The 27,053-nt window shown below is 57.7% G+C and overlaps 2 protein-coding genes across 3 annotated transcripts in view; one reads left to right on the forward strand and one right to left on the reverse strand.

Annotated features, from left to right (window-relative positions):
• CDH23 (cadherin related 23) overlaps window positions 1-27,053 on the forward strand; it is a 427,421-nt gene that overhangs the window by 301,586 nt on the left and 98,782 nt on the right. The window contains exons 21-28 of the mRNA XM_037055825.1: window positions 27-134; window positions 8,864-9,053; window positions 9,450-9,595; window positions 12,095-12,314; window positions 13,949-14,101; window positions 16,001-16,114; window positions 19,015-19,163; window positions 26,980-27,040. Coding sequence (XP_036911720.1) covers window positions 27-134; window positions 8,864-9,053; window positions 9,450-9,595; window positions 12,095-12,314; window positions 13,949-14,101; window positions 16,001-16,114; window positions 19,015-19,163; window positions 26,980-27,040 — 1,141 coding nt within the window. The remainder of the gene's footprint in view (window positions 1-26; window positions 135-8,863; window positions 9,054-9,449; window positions 9,596-12,094; window positions 12,315-13,948; window positions 14,102-16,000; window positions 16,115-19,014; window positions 19,164-26,979; window positions 27,041-27,053) is intronic.
• CUNH10orf105 (chromosome unknown C10orf105 homolog) lies at window positions 18,717-27,045 on the reverse strand. Of its 2 annotated transcripts, none has more exons than XM_037055832.1 (2): window positions 26,960-27,045; window positions 18,717-22,595 (listed from the first exon to the last, which is right to left on the reverse strand). In XM_037055832.1, exons 1-2 carry the CDS (start codon window positions 26,967-26,969, stop codon window positions 22,231-22,233), a joined length of 375 nt encoding a protein of 124 aa, XP_036911727.1. In that variant the 5' UTR covers window positions 26,970-27,045; the 3' UTR covers window positions 18,717-22,230. The 2 variants fall into 2 exon arrangements, with proteins under 2 accessions (XP_036911727.1, XP_036911728.1); XM_037055833.1 differs by lacking the exon at window positions 26,960-27,045 and adding an exon at window positions 25,338-25,624.

The following is a 27,053-nucleotide window of genomic DNA, read 5'->3' on the forward strand; positions in this document are numbered from 1 at the left end:
CCACAGCACCCCTTCTGGCTTCATAGGTCAATATCACCCTCCTGGACATCAACGACAACCACCCCACCTGGAAGGATGCCCCCTACTACATCAACCTGGTGGAGATGACCCCTCCAGACTCTGATGTGACCACGGTGAGTGGTGGTGGGGCAGTAGAGCTCCCAGGCTGCCCTTCCCAGGGGCGTCTGCCATTCCCACATGAGGTCTGTGGGCCTGCCCATGGGGGACGTCATGTTTCCCTCAGAGCCAGCTCTTGGAGCCAAGTTCCAGGAGCTCTCTTGCATGGTGAAGGATAGTCAGAAGTCAGGGGACAGCCCTTATCCAGTCTTCAGTGACATGGCTCCAGCTTTGTTTGAGGGAGTGCAGGCATCCCCGGGACAGTTCCAGGGGACCTAGGGCTGGTTCAGCTTATAGCCCTGAGAACCCAGGACTCCAGAGACACCCCCAGGAGAGCCCTTACCTCCCCTGGTGAGGCGCAGGCCCCTCCCTCAAGGCACACAAGCTCCAGCTCTGCCCTCAGCACTGTTCCCTCACTGCTTCCATCTCCGTAGCCACCGGGTCAGCCCTGGACTGCCCCAGTAGTTCACCCGGGGGTGTCCTGTGTGGGATGGTCCAGGTGTGCACAGACCCCTGTGCACGCTGCGTGTGTACGTAGGTAAGTGCTGTGAGTAGGGCTGTGACTCGGGGTGGGCAGGGGGAGACATGGCTGAAGCTTCGGTGCATCTAGAATGGAGACCAGCGTCCTGGGGAAACTAGGGAAAGTCAGGGATGAGCACCCCACTTTTGTGACCCCTTTTCCTTTTTCTCCCCTATACTTGTCCTCCCCATTTGGTCTCAGCTGGGGAGGCTCACCCACCAGTGTCCCCCACCACAGCCACCCAGTCAGCCTATGAGGGACAGGAACCTGGAGCTCATGACAACCCCACTTACTGAATGTTGGAACATGCCCGGCGCAGTGCTGGCATCTTCTCGGGAAGTCTGTCTTATCTGTATGACCACTGCGCGTGGCAGATGGTCTCCTTGCCCCCAGTGTACTATGGGAGACCCCGAGACTTAGAGGTTGAGGGGTTTGCCCCAGGTCCCTGAGCCAGGGCTCACACCCAGCCCTGTCTGCCTTTGAAACCACCTAGCCCAACAGCCCTCATCTCTCTGCTGGCTCGGGGCTGCCCTCAGGTGGTCCAGGTCCTGAGAGCCTGGGGAGCTCAGGTGGGCTGGGGTGGGGAAGGGGATGGTAACCCTCACCTCCAGCCCTCCAGCAAGGCAGCCCTACCCTGCACTCAAGCAGTCTTGGGCTGGCGGTGCCTGCCCCCACCCTTCATCAGCCGAGGCCACAGGGACACAGTCCACCTGAGTCTTGATGGGAGAGGATGACAACCTATATGGAGGGAGGGAGAGGGAGAGAGAACCTTCACACCTGCCCTATCCTCTTTCCCATGTGCCCAAAATCTGAATGGTTCTCAACTGGCGGGCAAGTCCCCTCCCCGAGATTCTAGGAGGGCAGGGGTGAGGAATCTGGAATAGGTGGTTTTCCAAAACCTTGGTGGGAGGGAACTCCTTTCAGCCCAGGGCCAGGTTAGGAAACCATTCCCCTGGGGCCATTTCCAGGCACTCTCTGGGACTGCAAATCTGATGGGCACTCTCTGCTGCCACCTCGTGGGCACTTGGGTTCTAGCCCTGGACAGGCCCAGCCAGAGATCCCAAGGGCTTGGGTTTGGTTGCCCACCTCAGAACACCTGAACTCTTCCCTTTGCCTTATATTTCTGAGAAATTCTTCCCACAGGGAATTGAGAGGCAAGTGAGGGAGGCGTCTCTGGGAAAAAGTGGCTATGTGAATGACCAGCCAGGGCCACCATTATTGAAGAGTCCACCTGCTGAACAAAACAAGTAGGTCTGCTGGGTTGGGATGGCACATTGGCATTGGCATTGGGATGGCACTGGGCTTTTCCCAGATCCAGTCCCCAGTGGCCTTGTCTAGGTCCCCAGCCCTTCCTCATATCCTTCCGAGCCATGAGCAGGCATAGACAATGGGCCTGCTACCCAGCACCTCCTCACTCTCCGAGAAACCTCAACATAGCCTCAGTGAGCACCTACTATGTGCCAGGCCCCATCCTAGGCAGGCTCAGGAGTGCAGGAAGCAAGTGCTTCTGCTCTGCCCTCAGGGACTTTCATGGCCCACTTTTGCTCAAACTCACACTGGGTCCCATCTCACCCTGCATAAGAGCCAGAGTCCGTTCCAAGCATATGTGACCAGCAAGGTCTGCCCTAGCTTTGCCCCTGGGAGATGGACATGTGAACCGCCCACCCCTCAACACAGACTGGACATGCCCAGGCCTCCCCAGCTCAGAGCAACCATGGGGTGGGGACCCTTGAGCTTGTCTGTGACCCGTGACAGTGTTTGAGACCTGAAAAAGAATGTAGGTCCTCAGAAGTTCAAAAGGAAAAGAGCAAAATCAGAATTAAAACTTATGTGAAACAGCTACCAAATACAGGGTCCAGCACAAACAACGCCCCTTATTATTACAAACAAAATCACAAGCAGGTAATTCTGTATTATGACAATATCACACTCAAGACATCACACATATCACACCCTGTGATGTTTTAGGTGAAATGTCCAAATGGCTGTCCATCTCGTGTGACGCACTCACGTACCCCACCAACCACTCTCAGGGGCGTTACTTCTGCCAGTCCCTGTGTACCAGGGTGTCAGACTCATTGTCACAGGGGGCCACCTCAGCCTCGCGACTGCCTTCAAAGGGCCGGATGTAATTTCAACTCCTTAACCGTTAAGGAGGAGTTACGTTTATACAGGCCTAAAATTATTTTGGCCCTTTGATGGCAACTGCAAGGCTGATGTGGCCCCCGGTGACAATGAGTTTGACACCCCTGCTGTATGTCATGGCAACTTTAGTAACTATGAAATTTAGTTCTTATAAAAATTTCATTACATTTGACTTATGGCCAAGATGGAGGTGTAGGTAGACACTCTGAGCCTCCTCACACAACCAAAAGAAGGACAACAACAACTTAAAAACAAAAAACTATCAGAACTGACAGAAAATTGAACTGTACGGAAGTCCAACAACCAAGGAGTTAAAGAAGATGCATTCATCCAGACCGATGGAGTCGGGCAGCCAGGCGGAGAGGACTCGGGGCAGAGCGGTGGCTGGCAGACCCGGAGGAGTGGCAGCTGGTGGAGTGGGTTGTCCCACATGCACCTATAGATAAACTGGGAGGAACAGTTGGGGAGCGAGACAGACTGCACAACCTGGGGTCCCAGTGCGGGGAAAGAAAGCCTCAAACCTCTGATTGAAAACTCCTGTGGGGGTTGAGGAGGCAGAGAGAGAGACTCCCAGCCTCACAGGAGAGTTCACTGGAGAGACCCACAGGGTCTTAGAAAGTACACAAGCCCACCCACACAGGAATCAGCACCAGAAGGGCCCACTTTGCTTGTGGGAAGTAGGGGAAGTGACTGAAATCTGGCAGAGAGCAGAGCAAGTGGCACTGTTCCCTCTCGGGCCCCTGCCCACATACAGCATCACAGCGCAGTGACGTAGGTTGCCCCTCCCAGGTGAATACCTGAGGCTCCGCCCCTTACTATATAACAGGCGTCCTGAGGAGTCCCAAATGAAAGAACAGATCAAAGCTCCAGAAAAGATACAGTAAGTGACAAAGAGATAGCCAACCTGTCAGATGCACAGTTCAAAGCACTGTTGATCAGGATGCTCACAGAATTGGTTGATTTTGGTCACAAATTAGATGAAAAAATGAAGGCTACACTAAGTGAAATGAAGGAAAATGAACAGGGAACCAATAGGGATGGGAAGAAAACTGGGACTCAGATCAATCGAGTGGACCAGAAGGAAGAAACAAACAACCAAACAAAAAAGAATGAAGAAAGAATTCAAAAAAAATGGCGAGAGGCTTAGGAACCTCCAGGACATCTTCAAACGTTCCAACATCTGAATTATAGGGGTATCAGAAGGGGAAGAGGAAGAGCAACAAGTAGAAAACTTATTTGAACAAATAATAAGGAAGAACTTCCCCAATCTGGCAAAGGAAATAGACTTCCAGGAAGTCCAGGAAGCTCAGAGAGTCCCAAAGAAGTTGGACCCAAGAAGGAACACACCAAGGCACATTATAATTACATTAGCCAAGATTAAAATGAAGGAGAGAATTCTAGAAGTAGCAAGAGATAAGGGGACAGTCACCTACAAAGGAGTGCCCATCAGACAGCAGATTTCTCAAAAGAGACCTTCCAGGCAAGAAGGGGCTGGAAAGAAGTATTCCAAGTCCTGAAATCCAAAGACCTACAGCCAAGATTGCTCTATCCAGCAAAGCTTTCATTTAGAATGGAAGGACAGATAAAGTGCTTCTCAGATAAGGTCAAGTTCAAGGAGTTCATCATCACCCAGCCCTTATTATATGAAATGTTAAAGGGACTTAGAAAAAGAAGATGAAAAATATGAACAGTAAAATGGCAGCAAACACAGTTATCAACAACCACACCTAAAACAAAAACAAAAACAAACAGCAAACAACTAGAACAGGATCAGAATCACAGAAATGGAGGTCACATGGAGGGTTAGCAACAGGGGAGAGGGAGAAGGAACAGAGAATAAATAGCATAGATGGTAGGTAGAAAATAGACAGGGGGAGGGCAAGAACAGTATAGGAAATGTAGAAGCCAAAGAACTTATAAATATGACATATGGACATGAACTAAAGCGGAGGAATACAGGTAGAAGCGAGTGTGCAGGGCAGAGGGGAATAAAGGGGGGAAATGGAACTATTGTAATAGCATAATCAATAAAATACATATTTTAAAATGTCATTACATTTGAGAGCAAATTATAGTCAAACCTCGGTTCTCAAACAGTTTGGTTCTTGACGAAATCGCTCACAGGAAAAGCATCTGGTGGTCTAGCAAAGCCGTGGGCCTTCCCCCCCCCACCCCCCACCCCCGCCAGTTCTCTCACACCTACCCTGTGTGATCCATGTGATCCCCCGGGCGGCACTCAGGCGACAGACAGAGGGGATTCCGTTTTCAAACAAATCGCCTCTTGAACAGTTTTCCGGAATGAGTTAGGTTCAAGAACCGAGGGCCCACTGTATAGCTTAGATTTTCTAGAATTCCTGAGGAATTTCCAGTTGTGTAACGGTTGCCAGGAAACCAGAAGTCAAAGAGCCCATACATTAATTGAGTTTGTCAGAGGAAAATAATTTCAAAAGGAATAGTCATAAAAATTCTCTCAAACCTTATAGCCATGAAGTATATGTGCGCCTACATATGTGGGTGTGTTTCCATACCTCGGAGGGGCCCCTGCTAAGGCCCCACAGTGGACCTGGCGAGGGGGGCACTGTTGCCAAGGTGTGGGGGGAGAAGGCTGCAGTGCAGGGAACAGCTGGCCCGCAGGTGACATCAGGAGGAGGTGGTGTTTGAAGGTATTTGAAGGCAAGGCTGACCCACCTCCTGACTCATCCCCCACCGCCCTTCTCACACCCACCACACCCCTCACACCCGACACACACGCTAGCATTTCAGTCTCTGAGCTCACCGAGCTCTCGCCGACCTGGGAGCCACTGCACGAGGTCTCCACCCTCTCACCTACCATCCCACACGCCACCCCGACCCCCAGACCTTGGGGCTCATTCTCCTCCCATCTCCCAGGTTAAAATGACACCTCCACAGAGAGGCCCTCCCTGACTACCCTGCCTAACATTACTCTGGCCCTCTCCATACAGGTCCCCAAGTCCCCAAGTCCCCAAATCGGTGTTTGTTAGTTTCATAAAAGGCAGTATAGCCTAGTGATTCCATGAGCAGCCTCTGATACCAAAATGTCTTCAACTCTAACCTTAGCCATACCACTTGCCGGCTGTGTGACCTTGGGCAAGTTACTCAGCCTCGGTGTGCTCCGGTCTTCTTTCTCACCTAGAAAGCAGAGTAGTTGGCCACCGGAAGGAGCTGTGGTTTGCACTGCGTGAGCCACAGCATACGAAGTGCACTGACACATGGCGAGCGGTCGGTAAAGAACAGCTGTTGTCGCCATGACCCGCCTCCCGTGCTGGGGTCACATCTGTCTTGTTCACTGTTGAGCCCCTGTTCCCAGCACAGTGCCAGGCCATGGCAAGTGTTCGAAACATTTGTGGATGAAAGAGGCTGCAGGACTGCCTCACTTTCCCTCCCTTGGTTCCGCCCGGTCGGGTTGGGTCTTCCCCATCAGTCAGAGACCAGGATCTGAGCCGAGATGCTCCCAAGGGCCCTCTCCAGGGGGCACGGGCCCTGGCACCGGAGTCTGAGTCGGGGACAACCCTGGTGACTTTTCAGAGCCTGTGTGTGGGCGGGTGTGCACCTGGATTCAGGGGCACTCGGGGTTGACCAGGCGTGTGCGCCTATGTGAGCCCGTGGGCACTGACAGTGTCCACCGCCCAGGCGTGAACTCGCAGAGTGACTGTTCTCTGTTTGCAAGTGACGTTTGGGTCCCACTCTCCACCCTGCCCCCTGCAGTCTGCTTCAAGGACCCGGCTGATGGGCATTGATTTAGAGCTTCTCAAAGCCCTCCAGCAAAATAAAGGAGAGGGGAGAGGGAGAAATTAGTCCCGTCAGGCTGGGAGAAAAATGACGAGAGCGTGAAGTGGGAAATGAATGAGGGCAGCGCAGTAAGTCTCCTCAATTGCCCAGCAGGGAGCCTGTGGGCTCACAGCCTGCTGCCCACTCCTGTGCCCTGACACTGCCGCCGGTGACCGGGGACTGGGCCCATTGGCCACATACCAGCACCCACCCCTACTAGTCGCACTCAGAAGCAGCTGCCCCAGGTGCCCTCAGGCACTGAGCAGGGAGGAGGGGAGAGGAGAAGCGGCCCCTCCCCCATGTGAACTTATCCAGGGTGTTCAGGAACGGGCTGCTGGCATGGAATAGGCCGTTTGGCTGGCCTGTACCTCAGTTCTCCCAACCGGAAAGATGGGGGTAAGAACTGTCTGCCTCCTGCAGTTGGAGAGAAAACTTGCAGAAATGCAGGGCTTGCTGGTCTCCTCTACCCACCAGTGGGACAAATACCTGACGAGAGCCACACCTGGATGCCTAGGAGCCCTGTCTCCTGTTGTCAGCACAGGAGTGATGGGGTCCCCTTTAGCAACAGGGCAAACTGAGGCAGCATGCCAGGCACGGTGAGGGCTCCTCGGGTGGCAGGCCAAGAATTAACAACATTACCCCACCCCACCCAGCCCTGTGGGGCAGCAGACTGGGAGGGACTGGCTGGGCTGACTGGGCTGGGAAGGGAGCAGGGTCACGTCCCACTCCGCAGCAGAGAGGCCTGCGGGGGTGGCCCAGGGCTCCTCGCTGGCATTGGCCTCTCTCCCTGGCCTCCCAGGGCTCAGGGGCAGGTGGGAGCCCTTGGCCACAGTGGCCAATCTGTCTGTTCTGGTCTGGTGGCCCCAGAGACACCTCAGCTGGGGATTAAGCCAGAGGAGGAACAGATTCTGCTGCCAAAGCACAAAAGGCCCCACATCAAGTAAGATAAAGGAGCTGACGAGGCTGAGCTGTCATCGCCAAGTGTCCTGGAGTGAAAAATGAGACTGTCCTGATGTGGCCCCAGGGGCGGCAGCCGCCCCCTGCCCCCACTGGTCTCATCCCCTCTGGTGCCACGGTGGGCCCATAGCACAAGGCCCCTGGGCAGAGGGGTGGGCGCCACTGCCTTCCGGGGACCCTAGGGGCCCTGCTGGATGGGCCCCAGGTCTGGTGCTGTGTGACCTTGAGTCTGACCTGTGCCTCTCTCAGTTCTGCTTTCCCCTCCTTGGAGGTCAATGGCTAGAGACGTTCCCTGCAGAGCAGGGGTTGGTGGGCCTGGGGAGCTGGGAGAGAGCAGGCTGCGGGGCTTGTGGCCCTGGGTTAGGAGGGCACTGAGGTCGACCCCTTCCTGGGGTGCGGATACTAGCAGGGAACCAAGGCGGGGCTGGAAAGTTAAAGGGGCCAGAGTATCTGGGACCCCTATCCCGAGACCCCGGCCCCTGGGGATGGCGTTCCCCACCTCCAGGGAGACTCAGCCCACTCCCTCCTCCAGCATCCCCCTCCCCCAGCACCATGACTCTCCCAAGTGTCTGGGGCCACCTGCAAACTGGGTGGCTTGTCCATGGCTCCCTCCCCATGCCCCGTCATCTTTGGTGCCGCAGAGTCTGATTGTCTTCAAATCGCCTCACTCTCAAAAGCTCCAAAGGAGGAAGAGTGGGTTTGATGAGGAGGAACCCAGTTCCCGAAATCCAGGGTTTCAAGTCCTTCCAAAAACTCAGCCAGGCATTTCCAGCCCTTCTCAGCCTCACCCTGAAGAGTTCCATGGTCATGGGCCTCCTGGGGCTCCTGTCTCCCCAAAGCCCATGAACATGTTACCCCACATATCTGGGAGGGAAGGAACCTAAGATACTCTGGCAGTGAGGAACCCAGAGCCACTTTCTGGCTAGGGGACTCAGGGAGCCTTGCCGAGCCTCATCTGCAAAATGGGTATAATTACAGCTGTCCACCACAGTTAATCCACAGTACGTAGAGCAGGCCCGGTGTTTATGAGATGTCAGGAGCCTCTTACAAGCTGGTATGTGCTGGTGCTGCTTTTAAGATGAGAAGACCAAGGTCTAAGTGGGGGAAGGGACTTACTTAAGGTCCACACTGAGCAGGTAAAGAAGCCAAGGTCCCAGGACTTGCACTGCTGACTCACCCTCTGACCCTTCCACCTCCCGACACCCATCAGCCTCCTTGCTGGAGCCAGGAGGGAGCCCGCCGCCTGGGTCTGAGTGGGGTGCCCAGGCCTGGCATGTGAGCCCAGGCAACGCGGGCAGGTGGCCTGGGTGCAGAAACACCATCCCTCCCGGGCAGGTGGTGGCCGTGGACCCAGACCTGGGGGAGAACGGCACCCTGGTGTACAGCATCCAGCCGCCTAACAAGTTCTACAGCATCAACAGCAGCACAGGCAAGATCCGCACCACCCACGTCATGCTGGACCGGGAGAACCCTGACCCCCACGAGGCAGAGCTCATGCGCAAGATCATCATCTCTGTCACGGACTGTACGTGCCCCTCGCGCCCCTCACAGCCCCACACACCTGGGCCAGGGCCCCCGATACCACACCTGTCCTCTGGGGGGCCCTTGGCCTGCTTAGGAGGGCTGTGTCTGGATGACTAAGAGGGAGGTAACATCCACTTCCCAGTTGTGACCTCCCCCTGAGCGCCCTCGGCGGGGGGGGGGGGGGGGGGGGGGGGGGGGGGGGGGGGGGGGCCCCGGGCGNGCGCCCGGGGGGGGGGGGCGAGGAGGTGGGGGATGCGGGGCCCAGGCTGCTCCCTGGAGGGGCCCCTGGGATGGAGGGGGAATCGCTGAGCCTACCCCTGTCCCACTCGCCTTCTCCCTGTCCTCTTTCCCCTGCACCCCTCTTCCCTCCCCTCCCCTCTTTCCCTGGCTCCCCCAGGCGGCAGGCCCCCTCTTAGAGCGACCAGCAGTGCCACAGTGTTTGTGAACCTCCTGGACCTCAACGACAACGACCCCACCTTTCAAAACCTGCCCTTTGTGGCGGAGATACTTGAAGGCACCCCTGCGGGGGTCTCCGTCTACCAGGTGAGCTCCTCTCTCCTCACCGGAGACCCTGCTCTGTCTCCCTGAGCTCGCCCTGACCAGCCAGCCAGTGGGCAGCAAGTGCCGGGCCTCCAGCTGAGCACTTGGCAGGCGCAAGTCAGGGGAGGCCGGCCGAGACCACCAGACGACACGGCCTGTGCTCGGCTTGGGGGGCCGATGTTCTGAGAGATGGTGACGGAAGGCTTCCTGGAGACTTGACCTGGGTCTTGAAGGACAGGTGGATTTGGAGAGGGGGAGGGAAAGCACCACGGGAGACAGATAAAGGCAGAGAGAGAGGGAGGGAGGCCAAGAGAATTCTGGGAAGCCAAGTCCAAGAGTTTCTCAGGGCCTGATTGCAGAGGTCTGGCCCCAAACCCTCAATGCCCTAAGCCAGTAGGTGGTTCTAGAACACAGAGGAGGTCGGACATGTGCAGCCCATGCGCCTGCCTCCATGGGGCAGTCCCCTCTCCCGTGCTTCTTGTTAGCCCCAAGGTAGCTTCACGCAATGGGTGGGATTCTCCCCATTTTGCAGGAAACTTAAGAAATTTTCCCAAACCTCTGTGGCTAAAAGGGATGTAGCCTACTGTTGAACTCAGCCCCTCTGCCTCCTGCTCCATAACCCCAGAAGCACAGGAAGGCCCCTGCAATGAGGAGCATGGGGACAATAGGGGTGCGGATCCCAACTCCACCGTCCATGTGCTGGGTGACCTGGAGGATGTGGCTTAACCTCTCTGGGCCTTGGTTTTCTCACCCGTGACATGGGGATCGTAATAATACCATCTGCTGTGTAGATGTGAGTGTAAAACGACCCGGCACCTGGACTGCAGGAAGTACACAGTAGGCGACGTGCCTGTTCTGTGTCTGTTGCGAGTTCATATCCAAGAGACAGGGTCTGGCAGTAAAGGGTCAGCCTGGTCCCATTCAGAGAAGACAGCGTGTTCGTCAGGCCCCCGGTGCCTCAGCTTCTCCGTCTGTAAAAGGAGATTAACAGTGCTGTTCAACAGGTTCCAGGGAGCGTTGGGTCTGTCCAGCAGAACATTCTCCCCAAAGTCCCAGCCCAGGGAGCCAGCCCCCGGGGAGGGGTCCCCAAACAGGAGAGGTCTGCGTGAGAGAGCGAACGAGCCTCCAGACCTGGCTCTCCAGGGACTCACAGACAGAGGGAGGAGTGCCCCGCAGCACAACGTCTGAGTTCACAGGGGTACTGGCCCATGAGAAGGAGCCAGTTGAAGGTTGGAGGAGCTGGGAGTGTTTGACTTGGAAACTGTCCTCAGATACAGAGAGAGGGTTCTGGCTTGAGCTGTGTGGCTCCCCGGGCTCCTTCTACTACCTCAGCCAATAATGATTCCTGCTGGATGTGCAGAAGAACTTTCTCCAAGGACTAGAGGTGTGCAGAAAAATTAGAAGTAGTGAGCCCCCCATCCAGGAAAGCATTCAAGCTCAGTCTGGACACCCTCTTGTCCAGCTTGTTGGTATGAATTAGACCAGATGACCTTGACATTTCCTTACAATCCTGAGAGTCTTAGCTTGATGGGAAGCTCTTATTTTAGTCATTATTACACATTCTTTCAAATGTCTTGAATCCACTTCCATAAAATTTTCAACATATCAGGGAGGGTCTTGAGTCAGGAGAAGGTCTCTCTCGTTAGGACTGGAGCTGCAGGTGGAAAGAGTGCAGGGACTTGGGAGGAGGTTTGCCTACTCCTGGCCTCTATGGCTTTTAAAAAACTTTTGATTGATTTTACATAGAGGAAGGTGAGGGAGGGAGAGTGAGAAAGAAAGAGAGAAACACCGATTTGTTGTCCCACTTATTTATGCCTTCATTGGTTGATTCTTAGATGTGCCCTGACCAGGGATTGAACCCACAACCTTCACATATTGGGAACAATGCTCTAACCATCTGAGCTAACTGTCCAGGGCTCAATGGCTTTTCAAAACAGGATCTAATTCTCAAGTGGCTTTTAAAAATGAATCCTTGCTGTCTCCTAGTTGTTGTCATTGTCTTACAAATCAAAGCAAAGCGGAGGAGGGAACCCTAGTAACGAAGCTCTCTGTGGCTGTGCCCCACGTGACCGAGGGAGTCCGCTGAGACAACTGCCCAAGCCAGCATCTCAGGGGCTGGAGGGTGAGGGGTGACTGCCAGCACCCTGCAGAGTCTGGAGGGCCCAGCCAGCTGGGTAAACCTGGAGGGCTTCCTGACAAAGAAGGCGAGGTTCTGAAGGAGGAAAATCGTGGGGACCTGGACTCTTATTCTAAAAAGCCCCACCTCACCCCGGCGCCACGCGGTGCATCTGGTGCCTTTCAGCTCTGAGATGCCCCCCGTAAGAGAACACCTGGCAGGATGCGTGGGGGGCAGTGGCCTGGTCTGAGGCCCTGCAAGACGGCAGGTGTGTCTGGCTAGAGCCTAGCCTAGGTCAGTGGGAAGGAGGGAAGTAAGGGGCACTTCTTGGCGGGCCAGCGTCAGTCCTGGTGCCCCCTTCTCACGCAGCCCCTCCTCTCCCTCAGGTGGTGGCCATCGACCTGGATGAGGGCCTGAACGGGCTGGTGTCCTACCGCATGCAGGTGGGCATGCCCCGCATGGACTTCCTCATCAACAGCAGCACCGGCGTCGTGGTCACCACCACAGAGCTGGACCGGGAGCGTATCGCCGAGTACCAGCTGCGGGTCGTGGCCACTGACGCGGGCACACCCACCAAGAGCTCCACCAGCACGCTCACCATCCGAGGTGAGAAGGGCGAGGGGCCTCCTGCTGCGTGCTGAACACATGCGCATGGGCCTTGGGGCAGGCGGGGCGGGGTGGGGAGCCCCCGAGTGCCCCTGCTCTCCACTGTCTAATGCGGCGCCCTCCTGGACTGGAACCATTTGGCATAGTACAGCCTTCCCTGCTTCCGCCAAGTCAAAAATGCCAGCGAGCCCTCTCCCCACCTGGCCACTGCCCTCAGGTCCCAGAGCCAGTGGGCTGCACCCACTGCCAAGGGCGCCTTTGATCCCAGCTGGCACGGAGAGGGTTCGAGCAGCGGCGGGGCCCTCAGGCTCACGAACAGTCTGGGGAGGTTACAGGGCCTTTTGTCTCCCTTCAGGGCCAGAGTTTTTATTTGGAGCTGCAAAGGGAACTCCCCCCCAGGTGCCTGGACTGCGTCACCCTGGGAGGAGGGCAGCTGGGGTCCCCAGACTCCCCGAGGGGATGAGGGCATCCCCCAGGCCCTCTCCGTAATTCCCACTGTCCCCTCCCTCTGTTGGGGAGGGGCCAAGGGGGGCTACTCTTTCTCCTCCACTCTGGCTATGTCTTAATTTTTGGAACAAAAATGGAACACTGACTTGAATAACCCCCGGGAGGTAAATGCAGGGTGCAATGGGCAAGGTGTGGCCTGCTCTCCAGAACAGGCCAGCCCCCTTCCTGGCTCCTGCTGACCTTCGTGGGGCAGGGGTGGTTAGCTGAGCACAGACCCGAACATTCACCCTCCTCAGACACCACCCAAGATGGTGAGGACAAGAGAGAGCCGAGCATTCCCTCTTCTGCTGGTCCACAGCTTGCTTTCCTGTTCCTGGGGCCAGTCTGAGGAGCCACTTCTGTGCCAATGATCGAGGGAGAATGTCCAGTCCTCTCGGAGAGGACCCCTCTCAGAGGCTTGTCCTCCAAGGCTAATCCATCTCAGCAAATGAGCCCGTTCTTTCCCCTGGTGAAACACAAAGAACAGCCCAAGTTGGGTGTGGGGCTTTCGCTATGCAGGTCCTAGCCCCAGCTCTGCGCGCAGAGCTGACAAAATGAATCTCTAAGGAAATGTACTTCTTGGAGGGGGAAGGGTCCTCAAAGGCAGTTAGTTTCACTGGGACCTCATCACAAACTGGGGACAGGCCTCTCCAAGACCCCAGCCCTACCACTCTCTTGTTGTGTGACTTTGAACAAGTCACTGAACTGTGAGGTCTGAGTGTCTACCTCCTTGTCTATGCAGATTGTCTAGTAATGGCTGCCTTGTGAGGCCGTTTCAAGGACCAAGAGTGGTTCAGTACAGGAAGCATTTAGTGTGGACTTGGCCCGTGGGAATTGCTGAGAAGAAATCACTCTCATCGGCGTCAGGGTTGTCGTTGTCAGGCCACATTGGGGACTGTAGGGCGTTCTCCTTCCTTGGACAGCAGGGGCAGCGGCAAGTCCCCCGGGGAACGGGGACTGCGAGGGGGTGTGGGGTTCTGGTCAGCTCTGCCCTGCCCCCAGCCAGCACGGGGGCCCTTGGCTCATGAGTGGAAGCATCGACGTGTAGGAAACCCATGTCCTGTGGGTCTGTGGTGTGAGCCACTGCTGTGGGCCGGGTAGGCTGGCCCAGCAGCCAGGCCTAGCCTGTGTGCTGACTCTGCCCACAGTGCTGGACGTGAACGACGAGACGCCCACCTTCTTCCCGACCGTGTACAACGTCTCCGTGTCCGAGGACGTGCCCCGGGATTTCCGCGTCGTCTGGCTGAACTGTACCGACAACGACGTGGGCCTCAACGCTGAGCTCAGCTACTTCATTACAAGTGCGGCCCTGCCTCCACCCCTGCCAGCGGTGCAGGCCGCCTGGGGTGGGGCCGGGGAGCCGGGGAGGGGCCCACACTGGCCATCAGGGTCTTGCCCCTGCTGGAGCCTCCCTGAGGACTTGCTCTTGGCTCTTCCCAAGGGCTTTGAGCCCAGTCCCTCTGGTGTGGCTCCTAAAGGGCCTCCCGAATCAGGTAGGGGTCAGGGGACTTACGGCGGTTCAGTCTAGAGGGAGATGGAGCCAGCAACTCCTGGGATGAGCCCTGCGCCCCACTCCACTGTACGTTGTTAGGGTGACGAAGCAGACGGGAGGAATGGGGCCTTGTCCTTCCCTGGGGACCCTTCGCTTAGGAAGAGAATGCCCATCTGTTTAGAGGCAGATGGTTTAGATCTCTCTAAACGAAGGCATTTTAGCTCAAAATGTCAAGTAGCTCCCCCTGAAGAGCTGCGCAGAAATATTACAAGGCCACGCCCTGGCACAACAGGTGGAAGGCAGCCGTGAGCCCTCGGGGACGTCTGCCTGACAGTGGGCTTGGGAGGCGGCGGCAGACGTGCCGTGCGCTGCTCATTCCTGGGTTAGAACAGCGTCCCAGCGTTCTTCAGGCCAACACCCCAGAGAGGCCCGGGCTCGTGGGGTGGGGGATAGTTCTTTCACACTCCTGAGCCCTCCCATGGCCCTCTTACCGGCTCCGTCTTTCCTCTGTCTGTGGCCAGCCTCCATAAAGTGGGCCGGCACCCTCAGGCCAGCCCCTCCCAGCCCGGTCCCCACTACTACCCTGGGAAAGGCTCTGTTATCACGACCCCCACAAGGCACCAGCCTTGGTTCAGCCCCAGCACTGCCGGTGTCATGGTTCCTCCCTGTCCCCGGAGCCACACTGTCCTTTGTAGATGGTGCTTCAGACACTGAGGAGGTGGTCCTGGCGACTTGAGAGCAGGGGGCTTTCCCCAGAGGCAAACCAGGTGGGAACAGGGGAACATGAGCACATGGAGGAGTTTCTCAGGGGTGACTTCTCAGGACCCTGAGGTGGCCATTTCCTGCTCCCCTGAGAGCACCCCCAGTCCTGGAATTCTCAGATTTTAATTTCGCACAGTTTGCAAGGAGCATCTCCAGGTCCCAGGCAGCCCAAATCCAGGGTAGTGGCGCCCTCTGCTGCCCAGAGTACCACACTGCCCACCCACTAGCAGGGGAGGGGTCTTCACACTGTTCTTGAGCATTGCTTTCCTGGCTCCAGGCTGCTTCAGGAAAGACACCTTCACACTCCCCACCTGTCCCGGAACTCAGGGAGACTGGAACACTGTCTCCTGTCCCCCTCCTGTACTTTTCACTCTGTGGGGCCTCTGTGAGTCCCCACTCAGAGAACCCGAGGTAAGGGACCTGGAGCATGCTCAACCGGCCCCACCCCAAAGCCCTCAGCCACGCGTGACAGCCCAGCCCAGGCTACCTGCTCGGACACTCCGGCAGGACAGGAAGGCTACAGAACGGTGAAGGACACGGGCTGGGGGCAGACTGCTGTGTCGGAGCCCTGCACCCCGCGTAGGGGCCTGCACCCCTGGGCACCACACGTAACTTCACTGAAGGGCCATCTTCCTTGTCTGTGAAATGGACACAGTGACAGTCCACATGACATGAAATGGTCCACAGCACGTGCTCAGTGAATGTTAGATAGACCCCCATGATTGCAGGCACTGGCCCCCCCTTACCTAAGCCCACACAGGCCACACCCTCATCAGAGCCTCCCTAGAACCCTGTTCTCAGGCAGAGCTGAGTGGGCAGCACAGCCTTTCCTTCCTGGACCCCCTCTAGAGTATCCAGGCTCAGAAGCAGAATTGGGGTGCCACCTCCCCTTCCCTGGCCAGGAGCCCTGTTTCCTGACCACAGCTTAGGCCTCTGTTGCCCGCAGGTGGAAACGTGGATGGGAAGTTCAGTGTCGGCTACCGTGATGCTGTGGTGAGGACAGTGGTGAGCCTGGACCGGGAGACCACAGCCGCGTACACACTCATCCTGGAGGCCATAGGTATGCACCGGTGCCCCGCCCGTGCCCTCCCACCCCACCAATGTACTGCTACATAGTTGCTCTAGGCAGAGTTCGCAGGAGGCGCCCTCCCAGGAACCAGCTGGGCCCAACCCCGGGAGCCAGGCATTGAGCCAAAGGCCCTGCCCTGATGCCTGTGGGGGAAGGGTGGCCAGGCACCTGACGTATTACGGAGTACTTCCAGGCACGAGGCTCAGTGCCCAGTGCTGTATGCACGGCACTAAGACAGGGTGGCAGAAGTGACATGGGAACCAAGTGAGAGACCTGCATGTAGACAAATCGCTGCAGAATCAGGCAAAGCAAAGCAGAAAGGGAGACGGGACGACCCAAGAGTAGCAGTGCCAAGAGTGGTGGGGACGTAGTGGGGGCAGGGCTGACCAAAGAAGGCTTCTTGGAGGAAGTGGCACAGGGAGTGCCTTTGGATCAGTGAGGACTCTTGGCTACAAGTTTTAAAATAAAATGAACTGACTTCAGGGACGTGGGTTCACAGCACCAGTCTACTGGAAGATAGATGGGGCTTCTGGTACGACGGCTCGGGGCTTCTGGTACGACGGCTCGGGGCGCCGGAGACGCCGCCAGGCCTCAGTCTCTCTGCGTTGGCTGTTCTGCCTCCTGCGTGTTGGCTTCACCCTCTGCCTCACGTGGAGACGAATCGCTGCTGCAGCCCCGGCCTCAATCGCCCTGGGTTCAGGTGTAGCAGCAGGGAGACAGCACCTGTCTCTCCCCCATCTCCCCCGCTAAAGCCCGAGATGAGCTCTGATTAGTCCCACCTGCCCTGTTGCCTGTACCTGAATCCCTGGTCATGGTCAGTAGGGGTGAGATGTGCCACAGGCCCCAATCACGTGCCTATCCCCAGAGCTGGGGGCGGGGGGTGGTCAGACCCACCTTAAACACCAGGCCTCAGAGCCAGGAAGGTGGATTCTTGGAGCAGCCTTCAGGGCTTGGCCTTACTGAAGAGCAGGGTAGTGCTATAACCAGCAGAAACGAGGCAGGCCTACCACCACCTTGAAGGCCATGTGCAACTGCCCTCAGTGCAACGAGCAGTGGGGAGGGTATTTCAGGCAGAGAAGCCAGCCCATGCCAGGGCCTGTGGGTGGGAAAGAGTCATGTGTGTCCTTTGCCGCCCCGTAGTGGGGTATATATGGGCAAGGGAGGCTGCGATCAGGCTGGGCCAGTATATGGAGGCCTAAGGTCGACCAGGAAGCCTGGTCTCTGGTTTCCAGGCAGCAGGAGCCCCTTCAGGCTCTGGACAGGAAGCGGGGTGTGGTGAGACCTCCCAGGTGACCCTGGTCCTCAGAGGTACCCTGATCCACGTCCCCAGGGAGCTCTGGGTGGAAAGCGGATGTGCTCCCTGTGCCTCGCTCTCTCCAGCCGCTGTCCCTCCCCAGCCTTCCCCCGCCCACAGGCGTCTTCCCTCTGCCCTGCTCTCCTCCCCCCCCGCCCCCCCCCCCGGGGCAGCCACACCACCCGCTGGAGACACATCATCCCCACCGAGTCCAGCCTCTAGGACAAGCGCTGGCCAGCAGGAACACAGGGCTCAGGCTCGGCCTTCTATGTCCTGCCAGCCCCCACTGTCCCTGCCGGCCGGGGCAAGTAAGCAGGACCCCATCGTGGTGGGAGGCTGGTCCCACCTAAGCCGACTAGAGCTTAGGAGGACAGGATGACTCAGGATAGGTCACTGCACCCTGGCGTGTGGTCAGTGCTCTGGGGAAGAGGCGGGGGACAGAGTCACCGCCGGTCCTCAGCTGCCTGTGGTCCTCCCTGGGGTGACAGCCCACGCCTAGACTTGCAGTGCTGGTCACAGCTGCTCTCTCCAGGGAGGGTGACCCAACAGCTGCCCCTGGGGCTGAGCCACGCCCCCACTCTGGGCGGGGCCTGCAGGGTGCTGCAGAGGCAGGCCCCAGGCTATCTTAGGCTTGAAAACTCAGACAGGGCCCTCCACCCTGGACACAGCAAGTCCACAGGCTGAACTGTCCCAGGAGCACGTTTGACCGCCTCTGTGTCTCATAATGAATGATAGTTGTGAACATCCACAAACCAGATTTTATTCGTACGTTCGTGTTCCACTTCTCTTGGGAAGTCAGACTTAGTGTCACTGGGCCTGTGTTCTGCCTCCCCGTCATGGACTGGAGCAGAGGACAGTGGCCCCAGCAGGTGGGCGGGCCCAGGTGAGAGCCCACAGACCTGACCCGCCAGGTCCCAACAGCAGCTGGGCTCGTGACCTCGGTGCCTGAATCTGTTTCCTAGGCTGCTTGTGGCTCAAAAGAACAGAAATTCATCCTCTCCTGGCCCTGGAGGCCGGGAGTTAAATTAAGTGCCACACTCCCTGCTAAGGCTCTAGGGAAAACCCTGCGTTGACCCTGCTGGGTCCCGGTTGCTCTAAGTGTTTTCCGCTTGTAGCCGCAGCCTCCAGTCTCCGCCTCCAACTTAACGTGGCCCTCTCCTTCGTCCCCTCTCCCTCCATCTTTCTTCTATAAGCACCCTTGTCATTTAGGGCCCCAGTAATCCAGGATGGACCATCCCAAGATCCTAAATTAATTATATCTTCAAAGACCCTTTCCCCCAATAAGTTTACATTCACAAATTCCCAGAGATTTGACATGGGTGTATCTTTGGGGATTACCATCCAACCCATTTCATGCCTCAGTTCCCTCCTCTAAAATGGGGATAATAATTATAGTAACGCCTGCCTCACAGGCTGCTGGGCGACTGAGTGAGCTAGAATAGTAGCTGGGGCCTATCGGATATTGTTAGTGTTAGTCCTAGTCTGAAAAGGGGAAGAGCCCCCTGTAAAAGCTATGGCCGGGGTGAGCGGGGCACGTGCCCAGGAACTCGGCCCTTCAGGCAGCTGCTGACGGCCCGCCCTCCATCACCTCCCGCAGACAACGGCCCCGTGGGCAAGCGGCGCACTGGCACTGCCACCGTGTTCGTCACTGTCCTGGACGTGAATGACAACCGGCCCATCTTTCTGCAGAGCAGCTACGAAGCCAGTGTACCTGAGGACATCCCTGAGGGCCACAGCATCGTGCAGGTAGGGGGGCCGTGGCCCCCTGGGGTGGCTGGTGAGCCGGGGGCAGGCAGGGCCACCCTCAGCCCTGAGCACAGGGGCCCCGTGGCACCATGGCGGGGGTGGGGCATGGAAGCAGGAGAGCGTCCAGCTGCTACTCTGGGAGTGGCCAGTGCTATGGGGGAAGGACACCCAGGCCCCTCCTTTCTCCTGGGGAGAGTAGGACCCAAGATTACACAGTCAAGGACAGGGCTCTGGCTCCTCCTCCAAAAACACAGAAAGAAGCCTTGGCCGCCCTCTTCTCCCTTCCTCCCCGAACCCCCCTCTTGTCCCCAACCCAGATGAGCCTTTCAGAGCAGGGAGGAGATGGCGATGTCACACTTTCCCAGAAAGGAGTAGAGAGAGCCAGGGTCCAGCCAGGCCCAGAACAGAGCGGCTTTCACAGGGCCCTTGGCCGAAACTCCCCTCTTGGGAAGTAAACAGGCCCCAGAAGAAAGGGAGCGGACTCAGTGGGAGGGTGGTGGGGACCTGAGAATGAGGCCCGGCGCCCTCCCCCGAGCCTGGGGGCCTTCGTTGCTGGGTGGGGAGGGACGCCAGGAATGAATTGCTCTCTTCATCAGCTGCAAGGTTTTCCAACTAGGAGGCTGAGCCAAACACAGCAAATCTGGGCCTGTCCGCTGGGGTGGATGGACTCTGGGCATGGGAGGCTGGGAGTGGGATGAGAGCAGAGTTCTGATTCCCAGAGGCACCGAGAGGCCAGAACACCATGGGGTTTGCAAGGGCCTGGGGCTGGTTCCAGCAGGAGGAAGGAGGAGGCCCTCTCCCTGTGGGTCTCCACCCCTGGGCGCTTGGGGAGCTCCTCCCCCCAGCCTAATACCTGCCACCCTGGCTCACTGCTGGGTCTCCAGGACCAGCTGGGAACACACCTGGGGGTATGGCCAGTCCTTTGAGAGCCCCCTTCCCCAACCCCAGCCTTTCCTTCTCCTTCAGGCCTCAGAGCAACCTAACTCCCCCCAGTCCAACCTCCTCTCAGGAGGAGAACAGTGGGGGCCAAGCAGGGCACTTGGCCAGGGGCCAACTGTCTACAGGAGGAATTCCTCCTGGGATGTCTCAGGGAGGCCCGGGATGTGGGGAGGGGGACCACGAAGAGGTAAACGCGCTGGAAGGGAGGGGGTAACAGCCTATCGGGAGAAGGCCTGCCCCACTTTCTAAAGAAGTGGTTTCTATTACACAACATGCCTCAGACTGAAATGCGAGGCCCCACCAGTAATAAGGGGCAGCCCTGGTTCTCCCCGTCTCTCAGGGAGAAATGCAGGCACTAGTGATCCTCTGGAAAGTAAGTTTCTGTCCAAGCAGGACTCACTCTTTGACCTACTGGCGTACTGATGTACTGACACGGGAGGAGGGTACGTGGTGGAGGGCAGGGGGCTTTCCAACAGGGCTGCTTGGAGAGAAAGCTTCTCTTGAGGGGTGTCTGAGGGGAGAAGAGCACCCCTTAGGCCTTGGGGGTGTGGGGACGTACCCAGGCTAGGCCTCCCTTCACTCAGTGAACAGAGCCCCCTAGGTCTGTGCCCCAGCTGGTGGAGCAGAGTGAGGGGCTGGACACAGCCTCCCAGGCTCCTAGGAGGGAGAAGACCTGGATAGACAGGCTGACCCACACCACCAAAGGGACGAGGTCCCTGTCCTTTCTCCCAGGGGTGTGAAGAGGAGGGCACTTCCAAGCAGGAGGTGACTTTCAGATAGAGAGCAGAGTGCTTCACTGAGGGGTGCTCTGTGAAACATGAGGCGCAGCCGGGGGAAGACAGGTAGTTCTGTGTGCCTGGTGTCTTGGGTCAAGAAAAGGCTAGAGAGGGTTCAGAGCCGTTTCCCAGAAGCCACTGAACACCAGACTGAGGCGCTCTGGCCTTACCCTGCCGGCATTAGGGAGCCAGTGGTGGTTTGGAGCTGGGGAGTCGTAAACTAGAACTCACTCTCTGAGAAGACCTGGCTAGCTGCACCGTGGGTCATGGCGGGGTGAGGTGGGCAGTCCCCCGACCAGATGACCCTGGCCAGAAGTCAGACCCCTTATGCCTCTTCTCCGGATGCGGGACCCAACCACAGCATAGAGCCCTGGCTTTGCGAGGAGAAGTTAAGAGTCAGGGCTTCTAAGAAGCCCACCCTCGATGGGATTGCTTTGACAGGTAGCCTGTCAATGAAGCAATCGCCTAAAAGATGGAATACCTAGTGTGGTCCAGGTTTGAAGTCCCACAGCTGTCCTGCAGAAACCTGGACCTTCCCACCAAGGGGAGGCTGCCACCTTCCCTGCGTGAGGCACAGAGCCCCTACGACGTGTCCTCACGATGCCTCACCTTCAGGAGCTGGCAGAGCCCCCTGCCACTCTGGCCTCTGCAGGGAGCTCCCTAACCCGTTCTCCCCTCTTCCTGAGCCATCCCGATGTGCTGCATTGAAGGGGGACAGTTGGGGTGGCTATTGGGTACTCAGTATGGAGAGCCTCACTGGACCCTCCTCTCAGCAGGCTCCCAGTCATCTGATCCACCATGAGGGTGCCGGCTGCTCCCAGGGATTACCAGGCAGATGCTGACAGGAGATCCGAGAGCAGTCCCTGCGTTCCCTTTAGCCGTGGGCCCTGAGTTGGCCCGGAGGGCAGGACAGTACCTTGTCCCCAGTGTGGGCTGCATTTTCACTTGGCTGGAGGGAACCTTTGGCCACTTGGTCACTCGCACTGAAATCCCAGCTGGGTTTGACCCTGGAGGGTGGGCGTGGCTGTTGGGAATGGGGGTGGCCTCCCTGGAGGTGGTTGGTGCCCAGTTGCCAGGAAGGAACCCTGGGAGCCCTGGGTTGTACTCTCCAGAGCCTTGGACCAGCAGTCCAGATGACTGCAGGTTCTCCTCAGTTGGTCCAGTGGTCTTTCAGCAGGCAGCAGCTAGGGGATCTGCAGAGAGCAAGGTACTACGCAGGGCCTTCTCTGGGAAAGGCTGTAAACCTGGGCACACAGGATGTCTGGGCCACTGTCTTCCTGCGGCCTGTAGTGCGAGGCTGTGTCCAAGGGATAAGGCTCCGAGGGTAGCTCCTGGGTGGTGGGGATGGCCTGTCACATCTTGGTAGATTCTGTGCAGTCCCAATCAGGTCTGTCATTGTGGTCTGGCAGGGAGCGTCGAGGTGCAGGCCGGCCACGGCGAAAGCTGTGCAGGGAGCGGCGCAGGGAGCCCAGGCGCTTCCAGAGCTGGAGCTGGGGCTCGCTGGGGCTCCCCGGGTGGTGGGGCATGCACTCTCGAGCCTGGCGGCTTGGGTCCAGCGCTGCTGGCTTGCAAAGGGTCATGAACAGCAGACAGGAGGCCAGCAGGAAGAAGATGCAGGCCAAGGCAATGAGCACGGGGAGGGGGTCCGCTGCCTCCATGGGGCTCCCCGGAGTGACAGGAGTCATGAGGGGGCTGGGGCCCCCTGTGCTCATGGTTCCTGCAACAGGAATGGGACAGAAGCTCAGAGGCACATCAGCTGCACCCAGGGCTGGGGAGGGGACATGGGTAGGGGCTGGGCACTGCTGAACTAGCAGCAGAGAGCATCACAGCCATTGCACAGTTTAGAACAGGGAGGTCCACACAGGTGACAAGTCTAAGGTCACACAGCAGAAAATCAGTGGAGCTGGGCCCAAACTCGGGGCCCCTTTCTACCCCATCTCCCTGCCTGCCTGTAGTGGAAGAACTGGAAAGGCAATGCCTTCCGGCATTTAAAAATCAATTCTCATGAATTACAATCGTCTTAGAACCGAAAGCCTGGGATCTAAGACCAACTCCATCAATAACTTGCTCTGTGACAGGAATGAGTCACGGATTACAGGGTGCCAGAGCTGGCAGCGACCCCGGCAATTATTCGGTGCCTGATGCCAGGGCTGGAATCCCGGGGGCCCACCAGCACATTTCATTTGGTTCTTGCAGTATTTTTCACATAAATACTTGAATGTCTGGCATCTCTTGAAATTGCAGAATTTCAACACCGGCAACGTGAGGCTAGTTGTGTCTGGCCCCTGCTGGCTGCCGCTGAGTGGCGCCCCGGCCCGCAGCCCCCACACTCCCCACAGGCCCACTGCATACCTCGCTTTACCTGCCTGGTCCCAGGGACATTCCTATTGGTGCTTCCCAAGACAGTCCAAGCTGCTCCCGTGACAAGGGAGGATCTGAGACCCAAATAAGGGCAGGCCAAGCCCAAGGGCGCACCTGTGAGCCGGAACCAGGCTCGCCAACTCCAGGCCCCACAGCCTTGCAAGCCACTGTTCCCACCCCTGTCTAGAGCTCCCTGAGCCACTCTGAGAATGGGTGGAAAATAACCCACAGAAAACAATGGAGTTGACAAGGTGGGGCTCGAACCCCACACAACACCAGTCCCTGTTACCACTTAAGAGCATCCCATTAGAGGGAGGAGGGCAGGTGGTCCTTGTAGATGAAGCTGAGCTTTTGGTCACAAACCAAAATGCAGACAGAGCCAGGCTGGTGGGTAACACTCCAGCCAAGAGGGCAGTGGGCAGCGGGCAGCGGGCAGTGGGCAGGCCCGCCTGGGGTGCTGTCGAGAGGGTGCGGGGGCTTCCGCCAGGCAACAGGATGCTGGACCGCAGGCCCAGTGCAGTTGGCTCTTCCAGTTTTCCGAGAGAAGCCAGAAACCTGCATTTTTAGGCAAACTTTCCTGATGTTTAAATGTTGGCAACTAATTCAAATTTGGGTTAACGTGAGCGTGGGGGTGGGGCAGGGAGGGAGAGAGAAAACACTGCAAAGACCAACTAAATGTGATTCCAAACAATTGGGAATTGATTTTAAAATGTATGAAACACTGGAGCCGGCCAAACAAAACCCATAAGCAGGCTACACCCAGCTTTGCGATCTTCGATTTCTACACACACAGGCCAGGAACCCCCAAAGATGGTCCAAGAACAATCATTTATTTCTCTTTGATCTTGGAGACTTTGGTGAGATTGGGGTTAGAGGGTCCCCCTTTGTCCCCAGGTTGCAGCCTTGGCCACCTCACAGCCACGTGTCCACACCTGCACTCGGGGGACCTGCGGCTGCTGAGAGTGCATGTCAGTAGGCAGGAGGGAGCGGACAGGGCCACCCCACGTTCACCCTCCCGACTCGCACCCCCACCCCCACCGCAGGCACTCACCAACAGCCACAGGACCTAACTCCGGGCTCCCTGCACCAGCCTCCTTCCTGCCCACGGCATTGCCCTGTGCCTGGCAGACTGAAGGCATCCAGTGCACCCCACCCCACCTCCCACCCACTCCCTACCACCACTCCTCCCAGCATTTCCAGGCAGAACAGGACCCCTCCCAGCTCTCAGCTCCCAGCTGGAAACTCTGATGGCCGTCCAGCTGCCCAGGGCCTCCGCCTTGTAGGCATCGCCTAGAGAGCACCATGGCCAGGCAGCCGTATGTGGGCTGGCCCTTCCTTGAATCTGAGTGGGGAGAGGGATGGGGATGGGGTGTGCCCACCACCGTCTCCCGTCTCCCGTCTCCCGTAGGAAGGAAACTGGCTGCCCCTCCATTCTGCCCCGGGCTGTGCTTGGCTGGGAGTGAGCAAAGGGCAGAGTGAGCAGGAGGAGTCTCCACCCTGCTAGTCCCACTGTTATTTCAGGGCTGTCACACAGGTCTGCAGACCTATCAGGCCAGCAAAGTAGGTCCTGGCACCAGTTCTTGGGGAAGCACTTTAATAAAAAGACCCAAGAGGCTATAAGCATCTGAGTAATTCCCTTGGAAGCAAGAGATTCCAAAGTGCTTGAGATCAGCAAGCCCCCATCCCTGGAGCACTCACCAGGCCAGCTGCCAGCCCCCTTGGTGCCCCCTCTGACGAGCCAGGCCTGCCTGGTCCAGAAAGGGAGGCCTCCACCAGACCAAGGCTAGGAGTCACCTTAAGGGCAGGTGAAGTCTCTCCCACACTCCTGGAGTCCAGGGCACCTCGAAAGACCTGCGCTGCACAGAGCTCTGTAAGCTTAGTCTAGAACCTTCTTTCTTGCCTCAGACTCCATAGAGCAGGACACATCTTGCTGTGTGGTCTCAGGCTAGCCACTGCCCTTCATTAGGACCCCCACTCTCTGCAAAAGCAGAGGGCTCCCCCAGGGCCAAGCACACCCCCATGTGACCCCCATGACCCCAGCAAGGGTCTGTCCCGCTCTCCTCAGCAGGCCTTCTCCTGCAGTCCCCCAAGCACTGACCTCAGAGCCAGCCCTCCGCAGTGCCGGGCCAGGTGCAGGGTCTTCTTGCTGTCCAAAGGAGACCCAAGGAGCCCCTGGTGCCACTTGTGACCCCAGCCTGCCCTGGGCTCTGCAGTGCCCAGTGTCCCTCAGTCACCCAGGCTGGGCAGAATGGGTCATGTCCCTTCCCTCTCCTGCTAGCCCTGGCTTTGTCTGGAAGTTTGGGCTATGCTGTGGGGGAGGGGACACCCCAGAGGGTAGGGATGGCAACTGGGTTGGGAGAGGAGAGGGGAGCTGTGTGCCTGAGCCTCCCCAGGGCCTCACTCCAGCCTGTCTCCTTGGAGCCCTCTGGAGGGGCGGAGGCGCCGGGAGGACCCCAGGGGAAGGTTTCAATGCCTCTGCAGCCCTGTGGCTCTCACCTTCCCCCGTTGGACATGTGAATGGTACGGTCTGCAGCCAGCGGGCCTATTCAGTGTCTGCCAGCCTCCAGGTTACCAGGGAGAGGGGCTCCCTGTGGTGGGAACAGGCAGAGAGATGGGCCTCGAGGCCCCTCCTCCCCTCCCGAGCCCCTGGGCCTTTCACCTTCCAGGCTTCTCCCTCAACTTCCCAGAAAAGTACTTTCCCTTTGAAGTTGGCTACAGAAGTGAAGAGTGAGAGGCATTTTCGAAAGTCAAAGAGATCACAGGCAGAAAGCCTAACACTGAGGGCCAGCCAAAGCTGTGCTCCTTGCAGTTTGGGTGGGCCCTTGGAGCCCCTCCAGATAGTCGCTCTCTGTACACCACCCACCACCATGTCCCCCCCACACACATCCTAACCCCCACCCACACACCCCTGCACCCCACATGCCCACACCCCACACACCCTCCACACCCCTGCCCACACCCACACCCACACACATGCACAGACACCTCCCCCAACCTTCTTTCTTTCCAGGAACCAGAGCTTCTCTGGCAACAAGCTGCCTCCTTAGGAGCCTAAGTCTTAAGCAGCTTCTCCATAAAGGACCTCCAAGCTCCTAGAAATACAACACAGAGGGGCAAGTTGTGGCTCCGCCCAAGACCTGAGCCTGCCCCGCCCCTTTGGAGCCCTAGTTGGGATATTTAGCTTCTTCCTCCTATTCTTAGCGCTCAGCCCCAAAAGAAGTATTCTCTGCACAGCCCCAAATGGATAGGAGCCTTCCATGGATGGCCAAAGTCCATTAGATGACCGAGGAGTCATCTCATCCAGCCCCCTCTCCCTCAGATGATAAAAACCAAGGTCCAGAGAGGTTTGGCCTGGCCAGGGTCACCCCGTCAGGCAGCCACACAATCCACCACCCTAGGTGAGGTTCCTGGCTGAAGGAGGGAGCCGTGGAGGTATGAGCCAACCTAGTCAAGCCTGGGCCCATCAGCCACCTTCTCCTCGTCCTCCCCACGCACCTGGAGAAGGTCAGAGAACAGAGCTGGCAGGCCCCCTGCCATGGACAGGGCAGCATGGAGACCTCGTGGGGGATGAGAACGACAGCCGTGTCCTTCTCCTATCCCATAGCTCGACGTCTGTGGAAAACCACAGGTGTGGGCAGGACAGGCTGGGGGAGGTGTGGAGGGAGGAAGAGGGACTCCTAAAACATCTTCTCTCCTGTGGGGTGGAAGTCAAAGACTTACCTGATATCATTCTTCCTCAGCTAAAGGCCACAGATGCCGATGAGGGCGAGTTCGGGCTTGTGTGGTACCGCATCCTTCATGGTGAGTGGGCTGC

This window comes from Sturnira hondurensis, unplaced genomic scaffold (genome assembly GCF_014824575.4).
Source record: "Sturnira hondurensis isolate 20B ecotype Veracruz unplaced genomic scaffold, ASM1482457v3 Scaffold0008761, whole genome shotgun sequence".
Lineage (NCBI taxonomy): Eukaryota > Metazoa > Chordata > Mammalia > Chiroptera > Phyllostomidae > Sturnira > Sturnira hondurensis.